Below are 23,844 nucleotides of genomic sequence, written 5' to 3'. Positions count from 1 at the left end.
TTAAATTATTCACAAATCTTTTCACGAGTTCTAAAATATCTTTTAAATAATCCTAGTATAATAATCTAAATATGTTTTCAAATAATTCAAAGTTTTCCTAAAATTTTTAAAAATCATTCAAGATTAGCAAAATTGTCGTAAAAACATGTTATCAGACAAAAATATTTAACTTTGTGGTTTTTTTCAAATCTGTATTTCTTTAATCCTCTGATTTGTCGAAAATATTTGAAGCTATTTTGAATTAAAAACTAATTTTTTCTCCGTGCTACAATTTTTTAAAACAAATTTGAATTTTGTTTTAAATTTTTAGGAATGTTTTTCTACCTTTTTTAATATTCTTTACAAATAAATTTAAAGAAAATAAAAGCATCATTTAAAATTTTTCCCCACAATGAAGCAAAAAATGTTTATTCTTATGAAACCATTCAAAAACCTTAAAATTCTGCATTAAAACTAACACAATTTTAGGAAATAATTTTGAAACCTTTTCGAATTTTGTTTAGTTTTCTCCGGAAATTCATTTTGAAACTAAAAAATGGTTTGGAATTTTCCCAGGAATCTTGAGAAATTTTTTTTAATCTCTCGAAACCTTTTAAAATTCTTTAAAGGCTTCTTTTTTGAAGTGTTCAAAAATCTATAATATGTTGATTTTTTCAAAAATATTCTATACATTTAAATTATTTTCAAATCTTTCTAAAGCTTCTATAACTTCCAAATATCTATTGAAATAACTGAAAGTTTTCCTAAATTTTTCAAAAATCATGCAAAATTAAAAAAAATTGTATTCAAAAAACATTCAAGTAATGTTATCAGTAAAAAAAAAATTAAAGCGTAAGGCTTCTTTTATATTTTGTTTAATTGTTTGATTGGTTGCAAATATTTTTAAGCACACTCAATTTTTTATAATATTTAGCGAAAAACAGAAAAGTAAATGTCTTCAAAGAATTAAAAGTAATAAATAATAATTTAATAATAAATGTTATTAAAAACAATTTATAATTTAATTCCAAATTGAAAAAATATTATTTCCAAGCTGTTTTGATGTACAAGCTGATTTTTTCTCTATGAAACTGCTACAATTTTGAATTTGTATATTTTAATTGTTTATGAATATTTAGATTGTTATATTTTTTTCAATTTAGAAAACGAAACTAGATTAAAATTTAGAAATCTAAAATTGATATATTTCCCGGCAGAAACTGTTTAGAACAATGGAAACGAACACGAAGCAGTTTTAGAAACGGGATTTTTTTGCTTAGAATAACACTATTTTCCAAATAATTAAATATATTTATAACAATTATTTTAAATCTACAGTTTTTTTTATCTCACTTCATGAAAAATAATATCGACGTTCCAGAATGTAATAAACCGAAAAAAATAATGGCCAAGTTTGCTCATGGGGAATTATGCAGTTTGGAGAAGAGATTTCCTGTTGACATTTTCAGATAAACGAGAAGAAATACCTAAATACCTTTTACAACAAGGAAACTATTTATCAAAGCTACCAAGGTTCTTGGCACTGGCCCAACGGGGCGTGAGGCCCCATAAAGTGCACAGGTAAAGAGAGGAAAGTCGATTTGTTCGGGGACAAGCGACTTTCAGAAGGCGAGAGAAAGAGATAAATCCTGGGATTTTTGTGGCGAGTTCTACTTGGAGCGCCATCAAATTCTGAAAGGACATCCGAGTCAAGTAGATGCCGCGATCATAATGGCGTTCGATCATCCAATATGAAGCAGTCTTCGTGAACAGAATGAGAATAGTTTGAGAATATCCTCTGAGCTCTAACTCTTCCTCTAATACCATATAACTACTTCTTCAAGTTCCTCTCCCTTACTCCCTTTCTGACACTTCTCGCAGGTCTTTTTATTCACCCTCTTATCCCCTTCACAACAACTCACACTTTAGCCTCTTACTCCCCTCCCATATTCTCTTTTTCTATTTCTATCCTGTTAGTTTCTATCCGTCGTTACGCTCTCTTACCTCTTACTTACCCCTCTCTGTTATCTTCTCTTAAATCCTTATCGCTATCACTCTTCCCATTTTGTCTCTTTCCCGCTCCTCTGTCAACTTATTCTCTTTCCTCCTCCTAAATAATTGTCACTTTTCCCTATCACCCCTTTCCATACTTTTTTCTGTCAATTTTTTCTCTTACTTTATATCTGTTCATGTGCTCTCTTACGATCTAAGTACTTCTCCCTCTGCTACAATCTTGAATTATTATCCCCATTACTATGCCCCTTTTGCTTCTTTCCCATTCTTCTCTCAGTTTACTTTCTCACCCTCTCCTTCACAGCTCTTACTTTTTCTTTTCAAGCACCTTCCACATTTTGTATATCCAATCCTTTTATTTTCCATCTGCATACACGCTCTTTTACCTCCTACATAACCCTTCCTCTTCTACACTCTACCGAACCCCCTCTCTTCTACGCTCTTGAATCCTTTTCCTATTACCCTTCTATTCTTTCCACTTTCCCATATCTTTCTTAATGTGACCTATTACCCCCTCTTCAACAACTCTCTCTTTCCCCTTATAACTTGCACTTATATTCTTCTTCTTTCCTTCTTTCTTTTGATCCTGTTACTTCCTTTTCTCTCGTACGCTATATTATCTCCTACCTTGCTCTGTTGCACAGATTTAATTCATTTTTAGAATTAATCTTACTCTCTTGCCTTTTTTCCATTCTTTTCTCCATTTAATTTCTCACGCTTTCTGTACAGCTCTTATTTTCCCCATCTAACCCCAACTCTCGTTTTTTCCTTGTAACTCGCTCTTACATTATTTTTCTCTCGTTTCAGCCAGCTAATTTCTATTCTCCCATGCGCTATATTATTTTTTACCTTTGTCTTTGTGAACATTTTAAAATTATTATCCGCATCAATCTCTTCCTCGTGAATCTTTCCAACCCCTCTTTCCATTTATCCCTTCAGCGCATCATTAACGATCCTTACATTTCCATATTGGGTCCTCCCACTTACTCACTTCTGCCCTCCTTATTTTGCTTCACTCACCTTTTTTCAAGCTTCCTAACCTTTTCTTCCAGGTAGTATCTTTAATAGGCACTACAAAATCAATATTTAAAAAAAATGGAATTGATATATATTATAATCTCTTTCTCTCTCTTTCCCTCCCAACTTCCACTCAGATTTTCCCTCTTATTCTATGTTCTTACTTTCTCTTTGTATGTACACTCCCTTATATCCTATTGACTTCTATCGCTTCTAAACTCTGAATTCTTTTTTTATTACTCTTTTATTCTTGCGACTTTCATATCCATTTTTTAAATACTCTCATATCCCTCTCCACAGCAACTCCTAACTTTCCATCTTAAACCCTCCCTTTTTCTTAATTTTACCTTCTTTATTTCTCTTCCCTCTAAATTGAATGAGTTACTTCATCGAATCATCGGCACTAGAAACCTTTCAATTCTTCACGGAATCGGTATTATAATTAGCGAATAAAAAAAATTCTTAACATCTTTTCAGACTAGATGGAGCTATGAATTAAACATTCTTCAAATTAAATGTTTTCTGAAAAAATGATATTTTTCTTCGCTCCGCTGGGAATCGAACCACAGAATTTCAGATTGCCGTTCAAGTGATTTTCTCTCAAGCTACTAGAGAGATCCGAAGTAGAATCCTTTTTCAGAAAAACAAGCATTATATTGCCAGGTGTCATATATTCGATTTTTTTAATAAATCTGTATTTTCATCGGAGAATAAAAGAAATTCTGAAGGTATTTTCAGACTGGATGGAGGCATGAATTAAACATTTTTTTAATTAAAATTTTTCTTAAACATAGATACTCATTCGTTCCGCTGGGAATCAAACCAAAGAATTTTTTATTAGCATAAAAGAAATTTTTAACGTATTTTCAGACTAGATGGAGCTGTGAATTAAAAATTTTCAAAATTAAATTTTTTCTGAAAAAAGATACTCATTTGCTCCGCTGGAAATTGAACCACAGAACTTCTGTTTGGCTGTCGGTTTCTCTTCCCTTAAGCTACTAGAGAGATCGAAAGTAGAATCCTTTTTTAGCAATACACCAATTATTTTTCCAGGTGTTACTTATTTGAATTTTTAAAGAAATCTGTATTCTCATCAAAGAATAAAAGAAATTCTTAACATCTTTTCAGACTAGATGGAGCTATAAATTAAACATTCTTTAAAATAAATTAATTCTAAAAAAAAAATATTCTCCTTCATTCCGCTGGGAATGGAACCACAGACCTTCCGATTGGCGGTCGGGTTCTTTTCCCTTAAGCTACTATAGAGAGCGAAAGTAGCATCTTTTTTCAGAGATACACCGATTATTTTTCCACGTTTTACGTATTTGAATTTTTTAAGAAATCCGTATTGTCATTAGAGAATTAAATAAATTCTTAACGTCTTTTTAGACCAGATGGAGCTATGAATTAAACATTTTTGAAATTCAATTTTTTTTTTTTAAATATAGACACTCATTCGCTCAGCTGGGAATCGAACCAGAGAACTTCCGATTGCCGCTCGGGTGTTTTTCCCTAAATGAGAATCACTCATCCACTTTACTCATGTCACTATTGACTTGAAGTGATGAGATTTATTTTATTATAGATTTAATTTACATTTTTATGGAAATGCAATTTTTTAATTAAAATTATCACTCTTCGCTTGAGTATTTAACTATTTTGTTTGAAAGATTTGGTTAAATCACTTTGTTAAGCAATATTTTTTTTTTAAGATTTATATATTTAGATGAAAATTCATCTCTTTGGTTGAAAGTTTAAATATTTTGTTGGAACTTAATATTTTTGAATTGAAAATTCTAATACTTGAGTAAAAGTTAAACTACATTTTTAAAAACGTATTTTTTATTCATTTTTTTATTGATTTATGTATTCCTTGAGTGAAAAATATTTTTTTGCTGAAAATTTGTCCTATTTGTTTAAGAATTCCTTTTTTTACTAATTAGATTTTTTTATTGAAATATAAACTATGAGCTATGAATTAATTTTTTTATGTTGAAAACTCGACTATTATGTTAAAAGTTTCATTATTTCGTTAAAAAGCCATATTTTATAACAGAAAAGACATCTTTTGTTAAAAATAAATTAATAAATTTTTATCTGAAATACTGTCTTACTCCGTTCATAAAATATTCGATGTTAAAAGTACTACAAGATTCAAATGGTGGTATTTAAATATTAATGATCAAGGATTTTGAAAATGAAGTTCTCGGACACCCCACCTAATTTTAGTAACAATAATCACCAACATACTTATTAGAAATAAAAAATTCCGTAGAATAAAGTGGGGCGGGGAGGGGCGTAGATATTTGTTGATACGGTTTATTACAGGATGAAGGGGGCCTTATAAACCGCCTTTAATCCGTTACGTTAAGTACGGCCCCGTGATTTGAGTTCGAAAAATGATTTAAAAAAATTTGGAGGTTACGTTCACATGGACTAAATGGATGATGTAGTTTTTTTTGTCAGAAGGGAGATGTGATGGGGGCAAAGTGGTGGAAGGGGAATTAGAGAGTGGGGGCAGAGAGGAGGAAGTAGTGGATAGTTGGAATGTAAGAAAAGAGGAGTAAGAGGAAAGGAGAGGAAGTAAGGAAATGTAGAAGAGGGTGGGATGGAAGGGGAAGTATAGAAACTTAGCAAAAATACGGGAAGTGTAAGCAAGTAGGGCGAGTGATGGTAGGCGAAGCGATGAAGAAGTGAGGGGAGTATAAGTAGTATTGGGGACGGGAAGTTAAGGAAGTGAGGGTAGAAGAAGCAATGGAAAAGTGTCAAGTAGTAAGGGGAAGGATAAGTTATTTTGAGGTTGGAAAGTAGAGGAGGCAATAGGCGGTGAAGTGATGGGTAAGTGAGGAGAGGATAACCCGTGGAAGGGATGACGCAATATGATCGGATAGGATAGGACAAAAAAAGAGGGGGGAGTAGCCGACATTTGACTCACTTTAGAAGAGTTTCCTACAAATAAATATTTGTAGAAAAAAATTTATAATATAATAGATAGGTAAAGACAAATCTTCTGAAGTGTGACTAAGTTGATGGGATGAAATCCTCAAGCCTGGCAAGTCACATTTCCATTTCCTTATTAATATTTGCCCATATTGCAAAGTAGAGGAAAGATCGTTTTATTGGAACCGGAAATTTAGTCATCTTCTTCGCCTTTGACTTAGAAGGATTCTTCTCTTTCAACTCGATAAATATTCTCTTTTGAAAGGATCCACTCGCCAGAAAGGTATGCAATGTGGGGAACGCCACGTGTTGGCTCCAACTCAGCGTCAAGTCTTTTACATCATCTCGCTGCACTTAATATCTTATGACTCGTCGTCTATTGCGTGCTCCACATAACCTGCTACGTGATCTGGTTCCACTTCCCTGAATTTCTAATTCTCCACTTTATCTAGAAATAGATTTATTCATCGTAAACAATTGATTATTGCTTCATAAATATTGTTTATTATTAAATACACTACGACCGCAAATTATTTGACATTTAAAACGTGACTATTTGTTAAAAAAAGAGATAAAGCTTTTAAAATAATCGTTAGAAATCTTAACAAATTTTGCGTTGAAATATCCCTAATAGAAATATTTTTGACTAAAATTTAAGACATTGAAATGAGATTAAAATAAGATTTTAAATCCTATTAAACGTCCAATAATCAATTTGATGTACAGAATTCCTGAAAAAAAATTTTGAATAAACAACATAAAATGTTCCTATTGCAATTTAAAGAAGGATAGAAATTTTCCTAAAAAAAAAAAATTTTTTTTTGACAAAAATGAAAATGAGGAAAGAAAAATGAGAAGGCTACCAATCAAATCCCCTTCCTTCTCTTTTTATTTCTCTCGTCTTTTTTATTTTTGTTATTATCAAATCAAAATAAAAATAAACATGTGTAAAAAATTATCACCATCGTTTTGGCACTTATACAGCACTCATAAAAGGCAAAAAATTAATCTTTCTTTCCTCGTTTTTATTTTTGTCAAAAGAAAATAATTATTTTTTCTTTCTTCCTTTCCTTTTTCAGGAAAATTATTATCATTTTTCGAATAGCAATTAAAACATTTTTTAAGTTGATCAAGTTTCAATATAAATTAAACAATCATTTTTCAAACTTAACTGTAGTTCGCGTTTTAAAAACTGAACTATAATGGATTGCAAAAGACGATTCCTCATTTTGGTAAAATTAAACAATTTACAGATTTTAACATTTTAACTTGAAGTTCTTTTTCTGAAGAAAAAGGAAATTTTTTCAATCAATTTTAATATTTGATATTTACTTGAAATAAACAATTTGAAATCTAATATTCGTAACTAGACAATTTAAAAATAAAATGTTTAAAAATATTTGGAAAATCTAATTTCAAACTGCTAAATTTAAACTTTCAACGTTGCAGTGTTAATTTTCTCATTTAAAAGAATTTTTATTTGTAAGTGAAAGTTTAAACTTGTATCTTGAAGTATCGATTAAACAAATATTAATTTAAAAACATTTAACATTAAAACAATTTAACTCAACAGGATGCAATTATATAAAAAATCATTTTTAATTTCACAACTCTAATTTTTAAAAAAGGCAAGAAATTCTGGTACTTAAATTAATTCTGAATTGTAAGGGCAACATTATTATTTTTCACATTTTTATTGGGTTAGAAGCAAGGAAATTTGAATTTTTGTTGAATTGGAAGGGAAAAAATTTTATTTTTTTCTGAATTGGAAGAGGAAATTTGTTCTAACATTTTTATTGAGTTAAAGGGGGGAAATTTTGTTTTAAAATTTTTTTCAACTGGATAAGGCAATTATTTTGTTTCGAAAATTTTTATTGAGTGAAAAGGGGAAAATTTTATTTTTTTAATTTTGGAAGAGGACAAATTTTTTATTATTTGCTGAATTGGAAACGAATATTTGTTCTTTGTAGCATTTTTATTGAGTTAAAGGGCGGAAATATTGTTTTTCAAACTTTTTTAAAGTGGACTTGGCAATTCTTTTATTTAAAAAATTAGTATTAAGTTTAAAATGAGGAAATTTTATATACTAATTGTTATTCGAATTGGAAGAGGTAAAATTTTTATATCTAACATTTTTATTGATTTTTATTTGAAAGGGCGTCTGAAATAAATGTTTTAAATCAAACATTCAAAAAGTTTAACGTGGGAAAGACTTCCATTTTCAGTGGTTTAATTTGCACTTCAGGTCTTATTACTTCTTGTGAAAAATTTTTAGTTTTAGGAAATCGAAATTTTTAAATTTCAATGACCGGAAAATTTTTTTCTAAGTGATGTAGAAAAATCCGTTTTGTATGAAAAAAAAAGTTTTTTACTTGATTTCGCCATAATTCAACAACTTCTTGTAATTTTCTGATGAAGGTTACAGGAAACTTTCTTTATGCTATTTTACCAATATTAGAGTAAGCAACTAATTGAAATTTTAGTTTAGACCAAAGGTATTGCTTCATATCCGAGACACTGGATAAATATATTTATTTGTATTTATTATTGCAAATAAAAACTTCATAACTTCTCAAAGATGTTTTATTTTGAATAATTATTTGCGTAAAAAAATATAGATATATCCTTCTGGAAAATTTTCCTGGTTGAAGTTTTTTTACTCAAAATTCGCTTGACTTCTCACGAGTTTGAAGATATAAATTCATGCTTTATGCAATGTTTCATGTAAACATGAATAACTTTAGTTTAAACTCAAAATTTTGATTCGTTTTTTTCACTAAGAGTCGCATAAGATTATATGTCATATTTTCTGTAAATTTCAAAAGTGGGTTCCAAGAATTGGCTGAATTATGGCGTGTTGAATCGAGCTCTTCAATTAAACGAATTATCTTTCCGACGTGTTGACGCAAGAAATATAAGAGAGGAAAAGCGATGTTTTAACTCGTGACGCATTTTATTTGATTGCAGGGAGCGATGACAAGGTAACGAGAGAGCACAGAAAATAAACAAAAAAACAAAATGGCGAAAGGTGCTGAAAGATTGCCTGGAACGACAACCAGAATAAGGACCAGAGATGATGGGTGCTGTTCTGTGAATTTTCTGAAATATGTTCTTCACATTTACAACGTTGTCTTATTCGTGAGTACCTTTCTCCAATTATATTATTCTATCTAATCATCTTCACTCCCTGGCTATTATCAGCATCACGCGATCGAATTAGATTCATTTTGCCGCGGGAAATAAAGCGACTCTTTCTTTTCGCGCAATCACCGCCCTTTTCTAAATGAAGCTGGTCGTTCTATTTTTATCCGATTAACACCCTTCAATGAGATGTGCATAGCGCCTACAAGTTGTGAGTTTTCTATTTCCACAAAAAGTATCTTCTCTATAGAAGTAAAATCGCAAAACCTGCACTACTGTCGGGAAATATCTAGACCAACGCGAGTACTTTGTGTACTTTGAGGAGGAGAAAGAAGAGGAGGGGGAAAGAAGAGGAGTAGAAAGAGGAGCAGGAGGAGAGTGAGAATGAGGAGGCCTTTCACGAGAAAGAAGAGGAGTAGGAGAATGATCAGAAGAAGTGGCAGGTAGAGAATGATGATGAGGAGGAGGAGGAGAGTGAGAAGGAGGAGGAAGGGAAGGAGCAGGACTTTCAGCAGAGAGAAGAGGAGTAGGAGAATAGTCAGAAGGAGGGGCATGTAGAGGAGGATGAGAAGGAGAATAAGGAGCAGGACTCTCAGGAGACAGAAGAGGAATAGGGGAGAGTAGAAGAAGAATGTTGAGAATGAGAGTCAGGTAGAGAAGAATGAGGTGGTGAAGGAGAAATTTCATTAGAGAGAAGAGAAATAGAAGAATGATGAGAAGGAGGGGCAGGTATAGAAGGAGGATGGGTAGGTAGAGCATGATGAGGATGAGGAGGAGGGAGAGGAGGACCTTCAGGAGAAAGAAGAGGAATAGAAGAAATAATAAAAATAATAGGAGAATGTTGAGCAGGATGAGGACGATGAGGAGATGGACGATGACTTTCAGCAGATAGAAGAGGAGTAGGAGGATGATGAGCAGAAAGGGCAGGAAGAGGAGGATGAGGAGGAGGAAAACAAGGAGGTGTAGTTACAGGAAGTTGAGGGCGAGTAGAAGAACTTTGAAACACGATAACTCGGTCGGAAATAAAGCAAACATTTTGTGAAAAACAGGTTAGAAAGCTTATGTAATTTTACGTCAACTCGACCAAATAAAGACATTTTAACCTTTTGAAGTCGATATATCACATGAGAAATTTCTGTAAAATATTTCACAAATTTCTCGAATTTAGTATCATGACTTCAAATCTTATCTCGATGTTGGAAATTATTAGAAAAAATCTTAACTTTACGGGAGGCAATATTTAAAATTGTATTTTTAATTAAGACCAATAAAATGAGATAGTTTTGGTTGAAAATTGACATTTTTCAGTTAAAACCTTAACTATTTGTTTAAAAATCATTGCATTTCGTTTAAAATGTGTTTTTTTCTTTAATTAATCTTCTTGATTGAGAATTCACCATTTTCGTTAAACGATCAACTATTTGGTTTATATTTCATGTGTTTTGGTTACGAATTTAACTTTTTGTAGAAAAGTTCTTTTTATTCAAATTTAATACTTTTTAACTGAAAATTTAAATATTGTATTCATAATTGATCTTTGTTCTTTAAAAATTCAGTATTTGTTTGAAAAATGAAGTATTGTGCTGAACTTTTGCGTTTTTTGTAGAAAATTAATTTTTTGGTTGAAGATGGAACTTTTCGGTTGAAGATTCATTTGTTTTATTGAAATTGTATTAATTTGTTAAAAATATGACGTTTTTTGAAGAAAGTTAATCTGCATGTTACAAAATTCAACTATTTGTTTGGAAATTCGTCTATTTTGGTTGAGAATTCAACTATTTGGTTGCATTTTCAATTTTTTTAAATTAACTTTTTCAAGTAGAGATTCAACTATACCATTTTTCTTTTGAAAATTTATCTCTTTTTTTGAAAACTTGGATATTTGCTTAAAAATTCATGTATTATGTTGAGAATTTCGATTTTCCTTAGAAAATTAATTTTCTTTTCCAAACACGCAAATTTTGGTTTAAGATTCATTTCTTTGGTTAAAAATGCAACTCATGTGTTAAAAATTTCTCGTTTTTGAAAGTAAATACATTTTTTTGATTGAAAATTTCGCTATTTGGTTGAAAATTCAACTATTTTGTTAAATATTGATATTTTTAATTGATTTTTTTCCCGTTTAAAATTCGATCTATTTTCTAGAAATTCTATTTTTTTAAGATTAATTTTTTTTAACTAAAATTCAACTATACTATTTGTGGTAGAAAATTGAACATCCTTGTTAAAAATTAATTTATTTTAATTGCAATTTGAATTAGTTTATGTGCAAACAAAAATATGTATTTTCTATCAAACATTTTAATTTTATATTAAAGCAGTTGAATTTTTAACACAAAGTATGAATTTTCTACTAAAAAGACGAACTTTTATTAAAAAGTTTCAACTGTTAATCCGAAAATATGAATATGTAATAATTTTACTGATTTCTTTGTAGTCAAATGTTTATATTTCTAATTTAAAATTGATCTCCCTTAGTTAAAAATTTTGAGTATTTAGTTGAGAATTTGACTTTTTGATAGAAAATTAATCTTCTTGGTTGAAGATTCATCTATTTAGTTGATAATTCATGTTTTGTTTGAAAATAAAATATTTGGTGAATAATTTATTTGTTCTGGTTGAAGATTCAACTCTTCTTTAACTTTTTTGACGGAATATTTTTTGACTGAAATATTAACAATTACATATTTCCTTAAAAATTCATTTTTTTAAATTACATCTACTTGTTTGAAGTTTGAATTTATATGTTGAAAATTCATTTTTGTTGGTTGAAAATTGAAAAAGGTAGGTAAAACTTTATCTCATTCATTGAAAATTCTTTTTTCTGTTTTGATTAAAAATACTTTTTCCCACTTTTCTTATTCACAGAATTTTCTCTCCAGTTAAAAATGGAAGAATTAGCTTGAATAAATCTAAGAAATTAAATTATTTTTAATTTTCAAAAAAGGGCTTCTATATCGAATAATGTTTTATTAGCTTAAAGAAAGACAAGCTTTAAAAGTTTGCTTCCTCTAAATTTAAGATTTTTCCTGCAATTTTTCTAGATTTTGATGCAAGTTAAAATCAAGGTACAGAATTTTCGATTTAAAAAAAATAAATCATAACGTAATATGTCCTATCTAAACATTCAGAAATGTCTCTACTAGGATTCATTGGACGTAAAATAATAAACGCTTTCAGACTATAATTTTTAAAAATGTCTAGTTTTATTTTAGACCAAGTAACTGCATTTGAAAGTCATCAGTGATTTTTAGTGCCGATTGCACAAACCATGTAGATAATTTTCGACGGGAAATGAAAAACATATCAAATATAAAACTTAATGAATCAATTAGCTTATAATTAATTGCATCTGCTTATCATCATTCTGAATGGATTCCCTTCCGCAAAAGTGTCTACATATAAAGTCTATATTAAATTATCTCGGACCAGGGTACTCAATTTCATAGGTTTGATTGTCGGTTAAATTAATTGCAAAGCAGAAACGCTCTCCAGATACCCAAGTTGGAGTAATCCACGTTTAAGCTCATGGAGTGTTCATGATGTTCTTCGAGGATTTCACTGAAGTTCGGGAATACTGACACGCCCAGACCTCTTTAATTATAATCATTATCGTGCAGGATGAACTACTAATTACCTAATAGGCACCCACGAGTCTCTCAAGTCAGGAGTAGAAACAATCTAATTGTCTCGAAGTTAACAATTTCTAGTTCTGGATGTTGTTCTTAGAACTAATTAGAATCGGAACAAAATTACAATTCCTCGAAATGCAGTTGTCAACGGCTTAGTTCATAGAAATAATAAAAAAAATGCAGAATCAGACGAAAAGGTATGATAATGACACCAAAAGTGGACCACCTTTTAATAATGATCAATTTCAAAAGTGGTTAAAACTTACTAAAAAATTTCGTAACATTGGAGAAGTTAAGCTGGACTTCCTGACGCAGCCACTTCTGATTGAAAATTTTATAGTTTCGATTTGATTATTCTGATAGTGATTCCAAAACACCTGTGGATATTCAAAAAGACTATGAAATTATGATCTGCCTGAACATGAAGAAAAAATAGCCTGTCAGGAAATCTTGTAATGTCGCTAGCTGGACCCAAAATAGGGAAATGTTGGCCTCAAATTGGGGATTTAGACAGGAACAAACCATAAATGAAACGCCTAACCCGGCTAGAACCTAACTTATCGACCGACTTCGCCTTAACTTGGCTCTATTTATGCCTGTAGTCTCAGCCACATTAAAATAAAAAATAGTTTTTAAAAATTGAAAATGAGTCAAAACATTTATAAGGGTCTAATTATTTATTCAAAAGAAGTATTTTAAGTAGCTGAAGATTTGGAGAAGAATCATATTCCTGAACCCGATTATTCGTCGCCAGGCTCATCTTTCGGTTGCCATCGTAATCCTTGGAATTAGTGAGGATCGTTCCAAGCTGAGAAAAGACTTTATCCACAGTGGACTTATAGTTTTCACAAACTACGCCTGCGTTATTCTCTTCATAGTTGTAATTCTCATGGCTAATTCTCTTGGCGTATGCTTTTCGATGATATTGGTGATGAATTTTCGAAATTCATTTTCCCTTTCAAAAAGTAGACTCAAAGAATTTTTCTGCAAAAAATTTTAAAAAAATGTCATGAATTTAAATTACTTATCATCTATTTACTTACTTTCGTTTTCGTTCTGGAATCTCGGTGTGTTGAAAATTGCTCGATGCTTCCGAACGTGAGGAGTGCTTTTCACTTTTGAAATTTTTGATAATAGGAATCACAGTGTAATAATATTTACAGACGAAATCACAAAAACACTCCCCAAAATAACCTACTTATCGTCAACTTGTATTCAAGAGGTTCAAGATGGAGCCCGCCTGAAAACAGATGCACAGCAATGCACACATTTTATGGCGCTGCAATCAAGAGCTGTGAAACAGAGTTGGTTTAAATTAGATTTACGAGAGTGGGGTGAAAAGTTTCCGGGCTCTTAAGGAAAAACAACGTTTTTCGTTTTTTTTCACTCCATTTTTTAACATAATCTCCTTCAAGACGAGTCTTCTTATACACTTCTTATAACGGTGCTCAAATGCACTGATGCCATATTTATAGAACGATTCGGCTAGTCCCTCAAAAAACTCATTTACAGCATCGGTGACTTCCTCGTTGCTCTGATAATTTTTACCTCCGATCTATTTTTTGAGGTTAGGAAACAGGAAACAGTCACTGGGGGCCAAATCTAGTGAATACGGTGGACGGAGGAATCATTCCAACTTCAATTCTATGATTCTAGCCATCGCAACGGCCAGCCATGGTTCGGTTTTCCGGATCGATTTTTGATCGACTGTTAGCAATGGCGGTACCCATCTAGTAAAGTGCTTCTCTATGTCCAAATGTTCATGTAAAATATTACGTACATGGTCGGTTGACATCCAAGTAGTCTCAGCTATCTCACCTTTAATCTACAGCCCTCTATCACCATTTTATGAATTTTTTCGATCATTTCGGGAGTTGCGACCTCAACGGGGCGCCCTGAAGGTGGTTCGTCAGAAGTGCTCGTGCGACTTTTCTTAAATTCAGAAACCTACTGTTTAACCGTCGAATATGATGGGTAAGAGTCTTTCAGTGTCGAATCCATTTCTTCTGTAATTTGAAGTGGTGTTAGGCCTTTTAAATAGCAGTATTTCATGGCCGTACGCTTCAATGATTTTTCCATTTTTGCACAAACAATCAAGGTGTATTGTTCAGTATGCTCTCAAATGTGTACTATTAGAGGAATCGGCTTAAAAATTAATATACAAGCTAGTGAGATATAGTACTATAGAATACAAGCTAATAATCAGACCTGCTGGCGCCATCTCTAGGTCAGGCCGAAAACTTTTCACCCCACCATCGTAAGATATTAATCCTGTTGTAGCCTAAAAGTAATTCTTCAAGTTGAGGCCAAACTTGTAATTGGGAAAACATTTGGCAATTTGCATACGGGAAATGGTAATTTGTATTATTTAAAAGTTTAAACTGACCATCTCAATTTTGACAGTCGAAGTTTGACTGGACGATAGTCAATTGGGCGCACTCGAAGCGAGCCAACTGTCAACCACCCTTACCTTTCTAGATCTGAATGGTACGATCGAATTGGGCCAAAACTGTCGCGTCCTATCAGAAATATCAATATCAAACAATGAATTATCTTACGCGAGCAAAATTATCTTTTTGAATTTAGTTAAATAGATTTTAAACTTAAAAAATTTAATTAGAAATATTTACGTCAATATTTTTGTATTGCAAATTAAATGTTTTTCTTTGTATACACCATAAGTTTCTAACAGATGGCTGTGTAAGTTAGTTAGTTGACCGAAACTTAAACATTTCACGTTATAAAGGTTGGGCAAGCAGCTAATAGATGGCGCCAAGTTTAGTATAATATAAATTCAACGTATTATAACTGAGCCATTAAATTGCCATTTATTGCTTCATTTGCGATAAATAAGAAACAAAATACTTTTCATATTATTATTTCTTGGTAAATATTGACAGATTCTTTGTCTTGTTCTTTATCACTTGATATTACTTCATTACTTAATAATTCGATGAAAATCAACAAATTCAAGGTTAATTAAAAAAAAATTAATTGAATTGAAAATAATTTAAAATATGAGAAAGCTTCACTGGATTTCGTAACTTTAAAATAAGCTCAAAAAGATTTAAAAGAATTAAGGTGAATTAAACAATTTTAGACAATTCCAAAGAATTAAAAATAATGCAGGGTAAATTAACAAGAATGCAGGATTCTCACAAATATTTTCAAATATCTTCAAATCTTTGGAACCCTTCTAATTCATAACCAAAAAGGTAACCAATTGCTAGAAAACAATTCAAAAGAATTCAAATTAATTAATTATTTCTTTAATCGAACAAATCTGTTTATTTCAGTCAAATTTGAGTGAATTTAGAGGCATGTAAGGGTAATGAGAATAATAATTAATTCAGATTCTTTAGAACCATTAATTAATAGAACATTCAAAAGAATTTGATAAAATTCCCGCGAATGTCAGGTAAAGCAATAAGGTTGAAAATACTTTAGGATTAGTTAAATAGAAACTTTTTATAAATCTTTTGAATTCAGTAAAATTACGTGAATTTAGAAGAATTTAAAAGAATTTCGCATAAATTAATAAGAATTCAAGGGGAATGCCAAATTAATCCCAAAAAATATTTTAAAATCTCTTCAAATCTTTGAAACCTTACAAAATTCCTCAATTCATGTCAATAAATACTAAGAAACCCATTAAAATATTAATATCCAATTAAATATCGAAATTTCTTAAAATTACTGAAAACCTTGGAAATATCCCCTCATTATTTTTTTCATTACTAAAAGGGAAAGAAAAGTAAAAAATTTCAGAAAAAAACTACAACTTTTAAGAAATCATTACGAAGAAGATAGTTATAAACAATGATAATTTGCTCAAACCATTATTTTAGTAAAATTTTATTAATTTTTATCGCGCTCCAAGTTATAAGTAAAAAGTTGACAAAAAGCGGATTCGAAATCTGCGAATTGTAATGATTTCAACGATATGTTATTTGGCTTAAAAAGATTAAATTAGAAAAATAAATGGTCAAGTTCATGTAAAATTTTATAAAAAAATTGTTCACTGGGAATATCAGGAAGCTAAAATTTGGCCAGATTAAAAAACTTATTACATTACAAAATAAATTTGGTTCATTTCTCAAACAATTGTATTTCTTAAAATTATCTTTAAATTATTTTGCACTCGTAATTCAAAATTATAAATATTCTCATTCCAAGCTTCATTTTGAAACACATTAACAAAATTGTACATTTTTTTTATTGCTCAAACAACTTTTTTAATGAAAATTCATTAAAAATACTTTTTGAAAACATTCAAATAGAACTTTTGAAATTTTCGACAGAGAACAAAATAGGAAATTGCATTCACCTAAACATTTATCAGCCAATAAAAAAAAAATCTCATTCAAAATTTGGCGTATAAGAATAAATCAAAAATTTTGTTTAATTCAAAATGATATAATTTTAAGCAACTATAAGCTACAAACATTAATTTATACATCAAAATTGGTCTTAAAATATTTTCAGATATTCTCCTAAAAATTTGTTTAAAAATAGCATCAACCAATTTTCCGGGAATCTATCACAAATTTTTGTATTATCTTAGATAATTTTCCATAAAATTTTCTGAAAATATTGCAAAATCAAATCTACCAGATTTTATTTTGAAAATTTTGTAGTTTTTTGTAATGGTTTTTTTTGTAATTAATTTTTACTTTAAAATTAAATTAAATCCTCCAAATTTTAAATTATTTTAGAATATTAAAAAATGCTGGATATATCTTAAACTCACTTGATGTTTTCCAAATTAATAATTGGCTGAACATTTTTTCAGTTAAAATGCAAATTTCGTTCTTTTTGTTGGTTAAAAATTAATTTTTTAGCCGAAAATTACACTATGAGGTTGAAAATTCCTTCAATTTAAATATTTTTGTGAAAATTCATTTCTTTTAATAAAAATTAATCTTTTGCTGTAGAACATTAACTTTTCTGGTTGAAAATTAAACTCTTTCGTTAACAATTAATTTGGTTGTAAAAAATACATTCTTTTGGTTAAGGACTTATTATTTTCATAAAAAATTTATTTCTTTGCTTGAAAATTTTACTAGGCTATTAAAAATTCGTTTTTATTTAGTTAAAAATAAATGTTTGCACTGCACACTTATCTATTCCATTTTTGCTTGATAATTTATTTTTTATAGTCGAAGAAACAATTATTTTGGTAGAAAATGCGTATTTTTGCGTTAAAAATTAAATTTTGTTGTTAAAAATTGATAGCTCTGGATTGCAAACTAAACTGTTTTTTTTTCGGAAATTGGTATTATCTAATTGAAAATTCAACATCTTGGCTGAAATTTTTATCCCTTATTGACTGAAAAATCTCTCTTTGTTAAAAATGCAACTACTTTGTTGAAAATTCCTTTTTTTCAGTTTTGAAAATTAGTCTGTTTTTCATTTGGCTGAATATAATATAAAACAACAAACGTTAATTTATGTATCAAAATTAGTTTTAAAATATTTTTTAATTTTCTCTTAAAAATGACAAACACAAAATCATTGTAAAATTTTTCAAGAATCTAATGCAAATCTTGTTCTTTTTTTGGAACTTGAACTTTTCCTACAAATTTTTGAAAATCCTACCAAATTATAAAATTGCTTTAAAATCTTCCAGATTTTTTTCTCTCATTTGAAAAATGCCTTATATATACATTTAGTTATTAAATTGGTTTAAAAACATAAAATTTATCAACGATTTATGAATGTTGCAGAAATGGACATGAATATGCAAACTGAAAGGTCTGGCAGTGAAAAAAACGAATTTTTTTGACGACAAAATGCCCGTTTAAATAATTTGTTTCTTGATTTTTTTAAAAATCATAATATTAAAGAAAAGAATATGAAATTTTCTAAAATTTGCATAAACTTTCTAATTCAAAAAATGAGAAAGAAAAAAAAACATTTTTCTGTTGAAAATTGCCTGATAAATACATTTGTTTATTAAATTCGTTTATATTATTAAAAATAATAATCTCAAGAAGAAATTTTGTTATCATTATACTTTTGATCGAAATTTGTTACAATATAACATTTAAAAACGTATTATTAGGACAAATAGAACAAATGGCCATTTTTCCGGCTTATTTGTTCATTTATAAAAAAATTGGAAGTCTAGCTTAAAATTCAGACTCAACAACTCTCTTGAAAATCTTATTAGCTTTCTGCAATTTTTTGTTGCCAAGTCGGTCAATATTTGTGGGCTTTACGTTATTTTGAACAAAAAGAGTAATTTTTTTTCCCACTGTCCGTTTAAAAAAAAGTAATTCAAATACTCAAAAATTACACAAACTGTGCATTCGTTTATAAAATTTGTTTATGACAATAACAAATATATTCCATTTTGTCTTTATATGCTTGTTTTTATGTTACTTTAAATTCGTTAATAACAAATTTTATGTTAAAAGTATTACTAGGTTAAAATGCTAGCATTTAAATTTTAATGATCAAGGATTTTGAAAATGTTTTCGGACATCCTGCCTAATTTTACAAGCAATAACTATCAAAACATTTTTGGCAAATAAAAATTACGTACAGCGATGGGGGGGGGGCGTCACACCAGCGTTGTCAGAACGCGGATATCTCTGACATGCGCAGTACAGATTCTGTGTATTTTTAAATTGACACGTGGCGTTACATAACCTAAAAATACACAGGAATAACTACTGCACATGCCAGAGATATCCGCGTTCTGACACGATTGAAAGGCACCGAGGAATGAACGAGACGAGAACGAGCCAGGCTCCGTATTTCTCGTCTCGGACCAGGCTCGGTGAACTCAATAAGGGAAAATGGCGAATTTTTAGAACTTGGCGCCTGGTTTTGAGGGGCAGCGAGGGGAGTGAGATTATTTCTCCTGACCACCGTAGGTGGCGCTGATACGAAACGCTGAGTGCCACGCGCGTGCGTGCAACGTAAATTGTCTGTTGTTGTCGTCTGCTACATAATGCCCTGTTGAAAACTGGACTTCTTGAATCGTGATGTAATTATTTCTTTTCAATAAAAATGAGAACAAAATGAAGGTAATAAGGCACAACAAATGAAAAATAGTATGCTTATTATGTTTAATTTTGCATTTCTTATTTGCTTCATTTTGTCTTTATTCTTTGTTTTTGTTAAATTATTTTGAGATTCAACACATGTAAGGATGAGGTATATACATATACATGCACGAACGCATGGATGCTCGGCAAAGTTCTCCTGCTCATCACAGAGTGCGCTAAATCACGGCATCACTCGTGGCCCACATCTTGCGCAGCACCCTATCCTTTAAAAAAAATTGAAATAAAATTAGGTAATGGGCCATTACAGGATCTAATCGTGTTTAACGACCAATCTCTTCCCAGCTCAAGTTGCAGCCAATATTGCAGGAACACAATGGTTCCCTAGGACGCAGATGCATCTTAACGTAGAAGTGCAGTTAGCGTAGCGTCGCAGCATTAAGTGGCGGGCTTATTGTCACTCCATTGTTCCGCTTAGCAGCGAGCAACTCGACATAATGCCACGTTATTGTTGTATTATTGTCACATTATTGAACACCGCCCGAGATGAACGCTTCAGAGTGCTGGTTATATTCATTGCGATTTGCCTCGTTTGCGAACATCATCACTGAATGGTGGGCGGCAACATCATTCAGCATCCCAGAGGACAGCTGGAGATAAGAGGCTTTAATAGCAGTCAGGAATAACATTCGACAAGATAATTCCTGTAGCGAATCGCAAAAAAAAGCCCGATCGTTAAACGTCAGCAGTAGTCACCACTTTTTTCTTTGCTGAACTTTTTATTTATTTTTTTTCTCAATGCTGTGTAAAATCCCGCTACTCTAATTGCAGCCTAGCGAAGATGTCCGCCTCGCATCCACCGTTTTACGCCCACTTGGTCTAAGGTTAAGTATACTTTGGTTCCAGTCGTGCGATCAAGAAAGGATTATCTGCCGGCCACTGAATGGCCTCTAGAAGAAGGATAATGGCACTCCAAGTAGAAAAATAAGATAATTTTCTGATATTGGAATAATGATGTAATTGGTGATGTACTGGAGTTTTTTTATTCAGAGGACAAAAAGGTTGCGAAAATAATGAAGATCATTTTGCAAACTTTTACTGGATTTGAAACATGTTTCAGTATCCGAAAAAGTACTGCATTTGTCAAAAATATCTTACTTTATTAGCACTTTTGCTTCCTCGCAGGCTTCTGATGAATTTGTTTTCTCATAGACGGAGGTTTATTTTCACTAACAAGGAAAAACCTTCTACTTATTTTATCAAGTTGATGTTTCTACCTTATGCCAAAAATCATATTTCCAGAAAATAAAAGATAAAATACAAAGTTTAATTAATGTGTCCTTTTGCAACCAACAACTTTTAAAAATAAGGGCCACTTGGTTGGAAGGGGGGGGGCGGACAATATGTTACGAGATGTTACGGAAGGGGTGAGGGGGTCCTTCACTTATGTATGTAATTTTTGCAAATTCGCAAAATCTTTCTCCTAAAGATTATCTATTTAGTTCGAAATTTTATTATTTGGTTACAAATTTACAAATTTTGTTAAAAAGACATTCCTCTTGGTTGCATATTCAACCGTTTTTTTTGAAAATTCTTTTTTTTCGGTTAAAAATTCAGTTTTTTGCGTAGAACATTAACCTCTTATGTCAAATTCTTCTTTTGTTGTTGAAAAGTCATCTGAAATTTTGTTTGGATGAAAACTTTTCTGAATTGTCGTTTTATTTAAAAGTTCATTTTTTTCAGTAGAAATATTGCATCTTTCTTGAATAAAAATGCAACTGTTTTATCGAAAATTAAGCTATTTCATAAAAAAATTTACTTTTTGTTTAAAATTACTGTTGTTTTGTTGTTAAAAAGTTAATTGAAGTCGCTTTTGTGAAAATTCAGATCTTTTTAAATTAATTTCTCTTTTTGATTTAAAAATATACCCGTTTTAGCAGAATTTTCAGTTTTCTTGGACAAAAATGCAACTCTGGTGAAAATATAACAATATTGTTAAAAATTCATAAATTTCGGTTGAAAATTTGACTATTTAGCAAAAAATTAAGTTACTGTTTGCAATTCTTACTTTGGTGTTGAAAAGTTAACTGGAAACGCCTTTGGATTCAAATTTAACTATTTCCTCAAGGTTTTTTCTAATTCATATTTTTAAGGAGAAATTTTTTTCTTTCATGAAAAAATGCAACTTTTCGGTTCAAAATCCAAACTCATTTTTAAATTTTGACTTTTTAATTTTAGAATTTATCTTCTTTCACAGAAATTACACCTTTCTTGGCAAAAAAAGCAACTTTTTGGTTGAAAATTCAAAAATTTGGTTGAAAGTTTGACTATTTCGCAGAAAATGTACTTTTTGTTTAAATAAAATATTTTGGTGTTGAAAAGAGAACTAAAATCGTTAATGAATAAAAACTCAGTTTTTTTTTGATAAGTCATCCTTTTTGGTTAAAAATTCTGTGTTTTTTTTTTTAATGAACTATTTCGTAGAAAATTTACTTATTGTTTGAAATTTATATTCTGATGTTGAACAATGAACTAAAAATTTTTTTTCACTGGGTTTAACAGAACTTTCATTTTTCTTGGACAAAAATGCAACTGTTTGGTTGAAAGTTCAACAATTTTTTTGAACTCACCCTTTTTGGTTGAAAATTCTGCTATGTCTGAAAATTTGACTATTCGTAAAAAATTTACTTTTCGTTTAATTTTAATATTTTGGTCTTGAAAATAGAACTAAAATCGTTTCTGGATGAAAATTTAATTTTTTGTTGGAAATCTGCTTTTTTTAAATTAAAATTCATCATGTGTTTTGTTGAAAATTTATATATTTTGTAAAAAATGACTTTTGTTTCAAATACACATTTCGGTGTTAAAAAATTAACTAAAATATTTTCTGGTTGAAAGTTCAAATTAAAAAAAAAGTCTTTTTTTTTGAAAATGAATCTGTTTTAGTACGAATTTCATCTTTCTTGGAAAAAATGCAACATTTATGTCGAAAATTAAGTTATTTCCTAGAAAATCTAATTTTTCTTCAAAAATCCTGTTTTGTGTGAAAAAGGTCATTGAAATCTTTTTTGGTGAAAATTCAGCTCTTTTTTTAAAAACTTGTCTTTTTGATTTAAAAATTCACCTGTTTTACTAGAATTTTCATTTTTCTTGGGCAAAAATTCAACTCTTTTCTGGATGAAAGTTCAAATAAAAAAATGTGTTTATTGATTTAATTTATTGAAAATTCATCTGTTTGAGTACGAATTTTATCTTTCGTAGATAAATATGCAACTATTCGGTAGAAAATTCTACTATTCTGTTACACATTCATCCTTTTTGTTTAAGAAAAATTCTTTTTTCATTGAAAATTAAATTTTGTTTCCTACAAACAAATTTTTTGTTTAAAAATTCATATGTTGATCGTGAAAATTTAACCAAAGTATTTTATAACAAAAAATTAAATTATTTTTCAAATCAGTTATTTTGATTTAAAAACTTATCAATTTTAGTAAAAATTTCACTTTTTTAATGTAAATGAAACTTTTCTTTCAAAATAATAATAATTCTTCTTCGGTTGAGTATCCAACTCTTTTGTTCGAAAGATTTGGTTGAATCACTTTGTTAAGAAATTATTCTTTTTCTTTAACATTTCTATTTTTATTTGAAAATTTATTTATTTTTTTGAATGTTTAACTATTTTGTTACAAAATAATCTTTTCAAATTGTTAATTCATCTACTTGAGTAAAAGCTAAACTGGATTGTTAAATTTTATTAGTTTTATTGAATAGAAGAGAAAATAATACATATTAGAAATTGCATTTAAATATAAACCGTATTTCAATCGAAGACTATCAATTTTTACTTATTAAATGAATGTCTTTGATTGAAAATTTAACTGTTTAGTCGAAACTAAATTCGTATATTTGCTTTTAAAATTATTTTTTTCTTTATAAATTTCATCTTTTTCGATTAAAATATAAACTATGACACAAAAGTCATCTTTTATGGTAGAAAAGCCATTGTTTTGTTCAAAATCAATTAATAAATTTGAAAAATGTAAACCATAATCATAAATGCTGTTTTATTCTCTTTATGAAAGCTTCTGTGTTAAAAATATTACATGGTT

The 23,844-nt window shown here is 29.9% G+C and overlaps 1 protein-coding gene across 6 annotated transcripts in view; it reads left to right on the top strand.

Moving 5' to 3' along the window:
- LOC117168895 (CD151 antigen-like) overlaps positions 1-23,844 on the top strand; it is a 1,043,984-nt gene that overhangs the window by 626,919 nt on the left and 393,221 nt on the right. For all 6 annotated transcript variants that reach the window (XM_033354820.1, XM_033354819.1, XM_033354818.1 and 3 more), the window contains one exon: positions 8,917-9,087. In XM_033354820.1, coding sequence (XP_033210711.1) covers positions 8,968-9,087 — 120 coding nt within the window. In that variant the 5' untranslated portion in view covers positions 8,917-8,967. The remainder of the gene's footprint in view (positions 1-8,916; positions 9,088-23,844) is intronic.

This window comes from Belonocnema kinseyi, chromosome 3 (assembly GCF_010883055.1).
Source record: "Belonocnema kinseyi isolate 2016_QV_RU_SX_M_011 chromosome 3, B_treatae_v1, whole genome shotgun sequence".
NCBI classification, from domain to species: domain Eukaryota; kingdom Metazoa; phylum Arthropoda; class Insecta; order Hymenoptera; family Cynipidae; genus Belonocnema; species Belonocnema kinseyi.
Note: the sequence above shows the minus strand (reverse complement) of the source record. Positions and strands in the feature narration are given on the sequence as shown.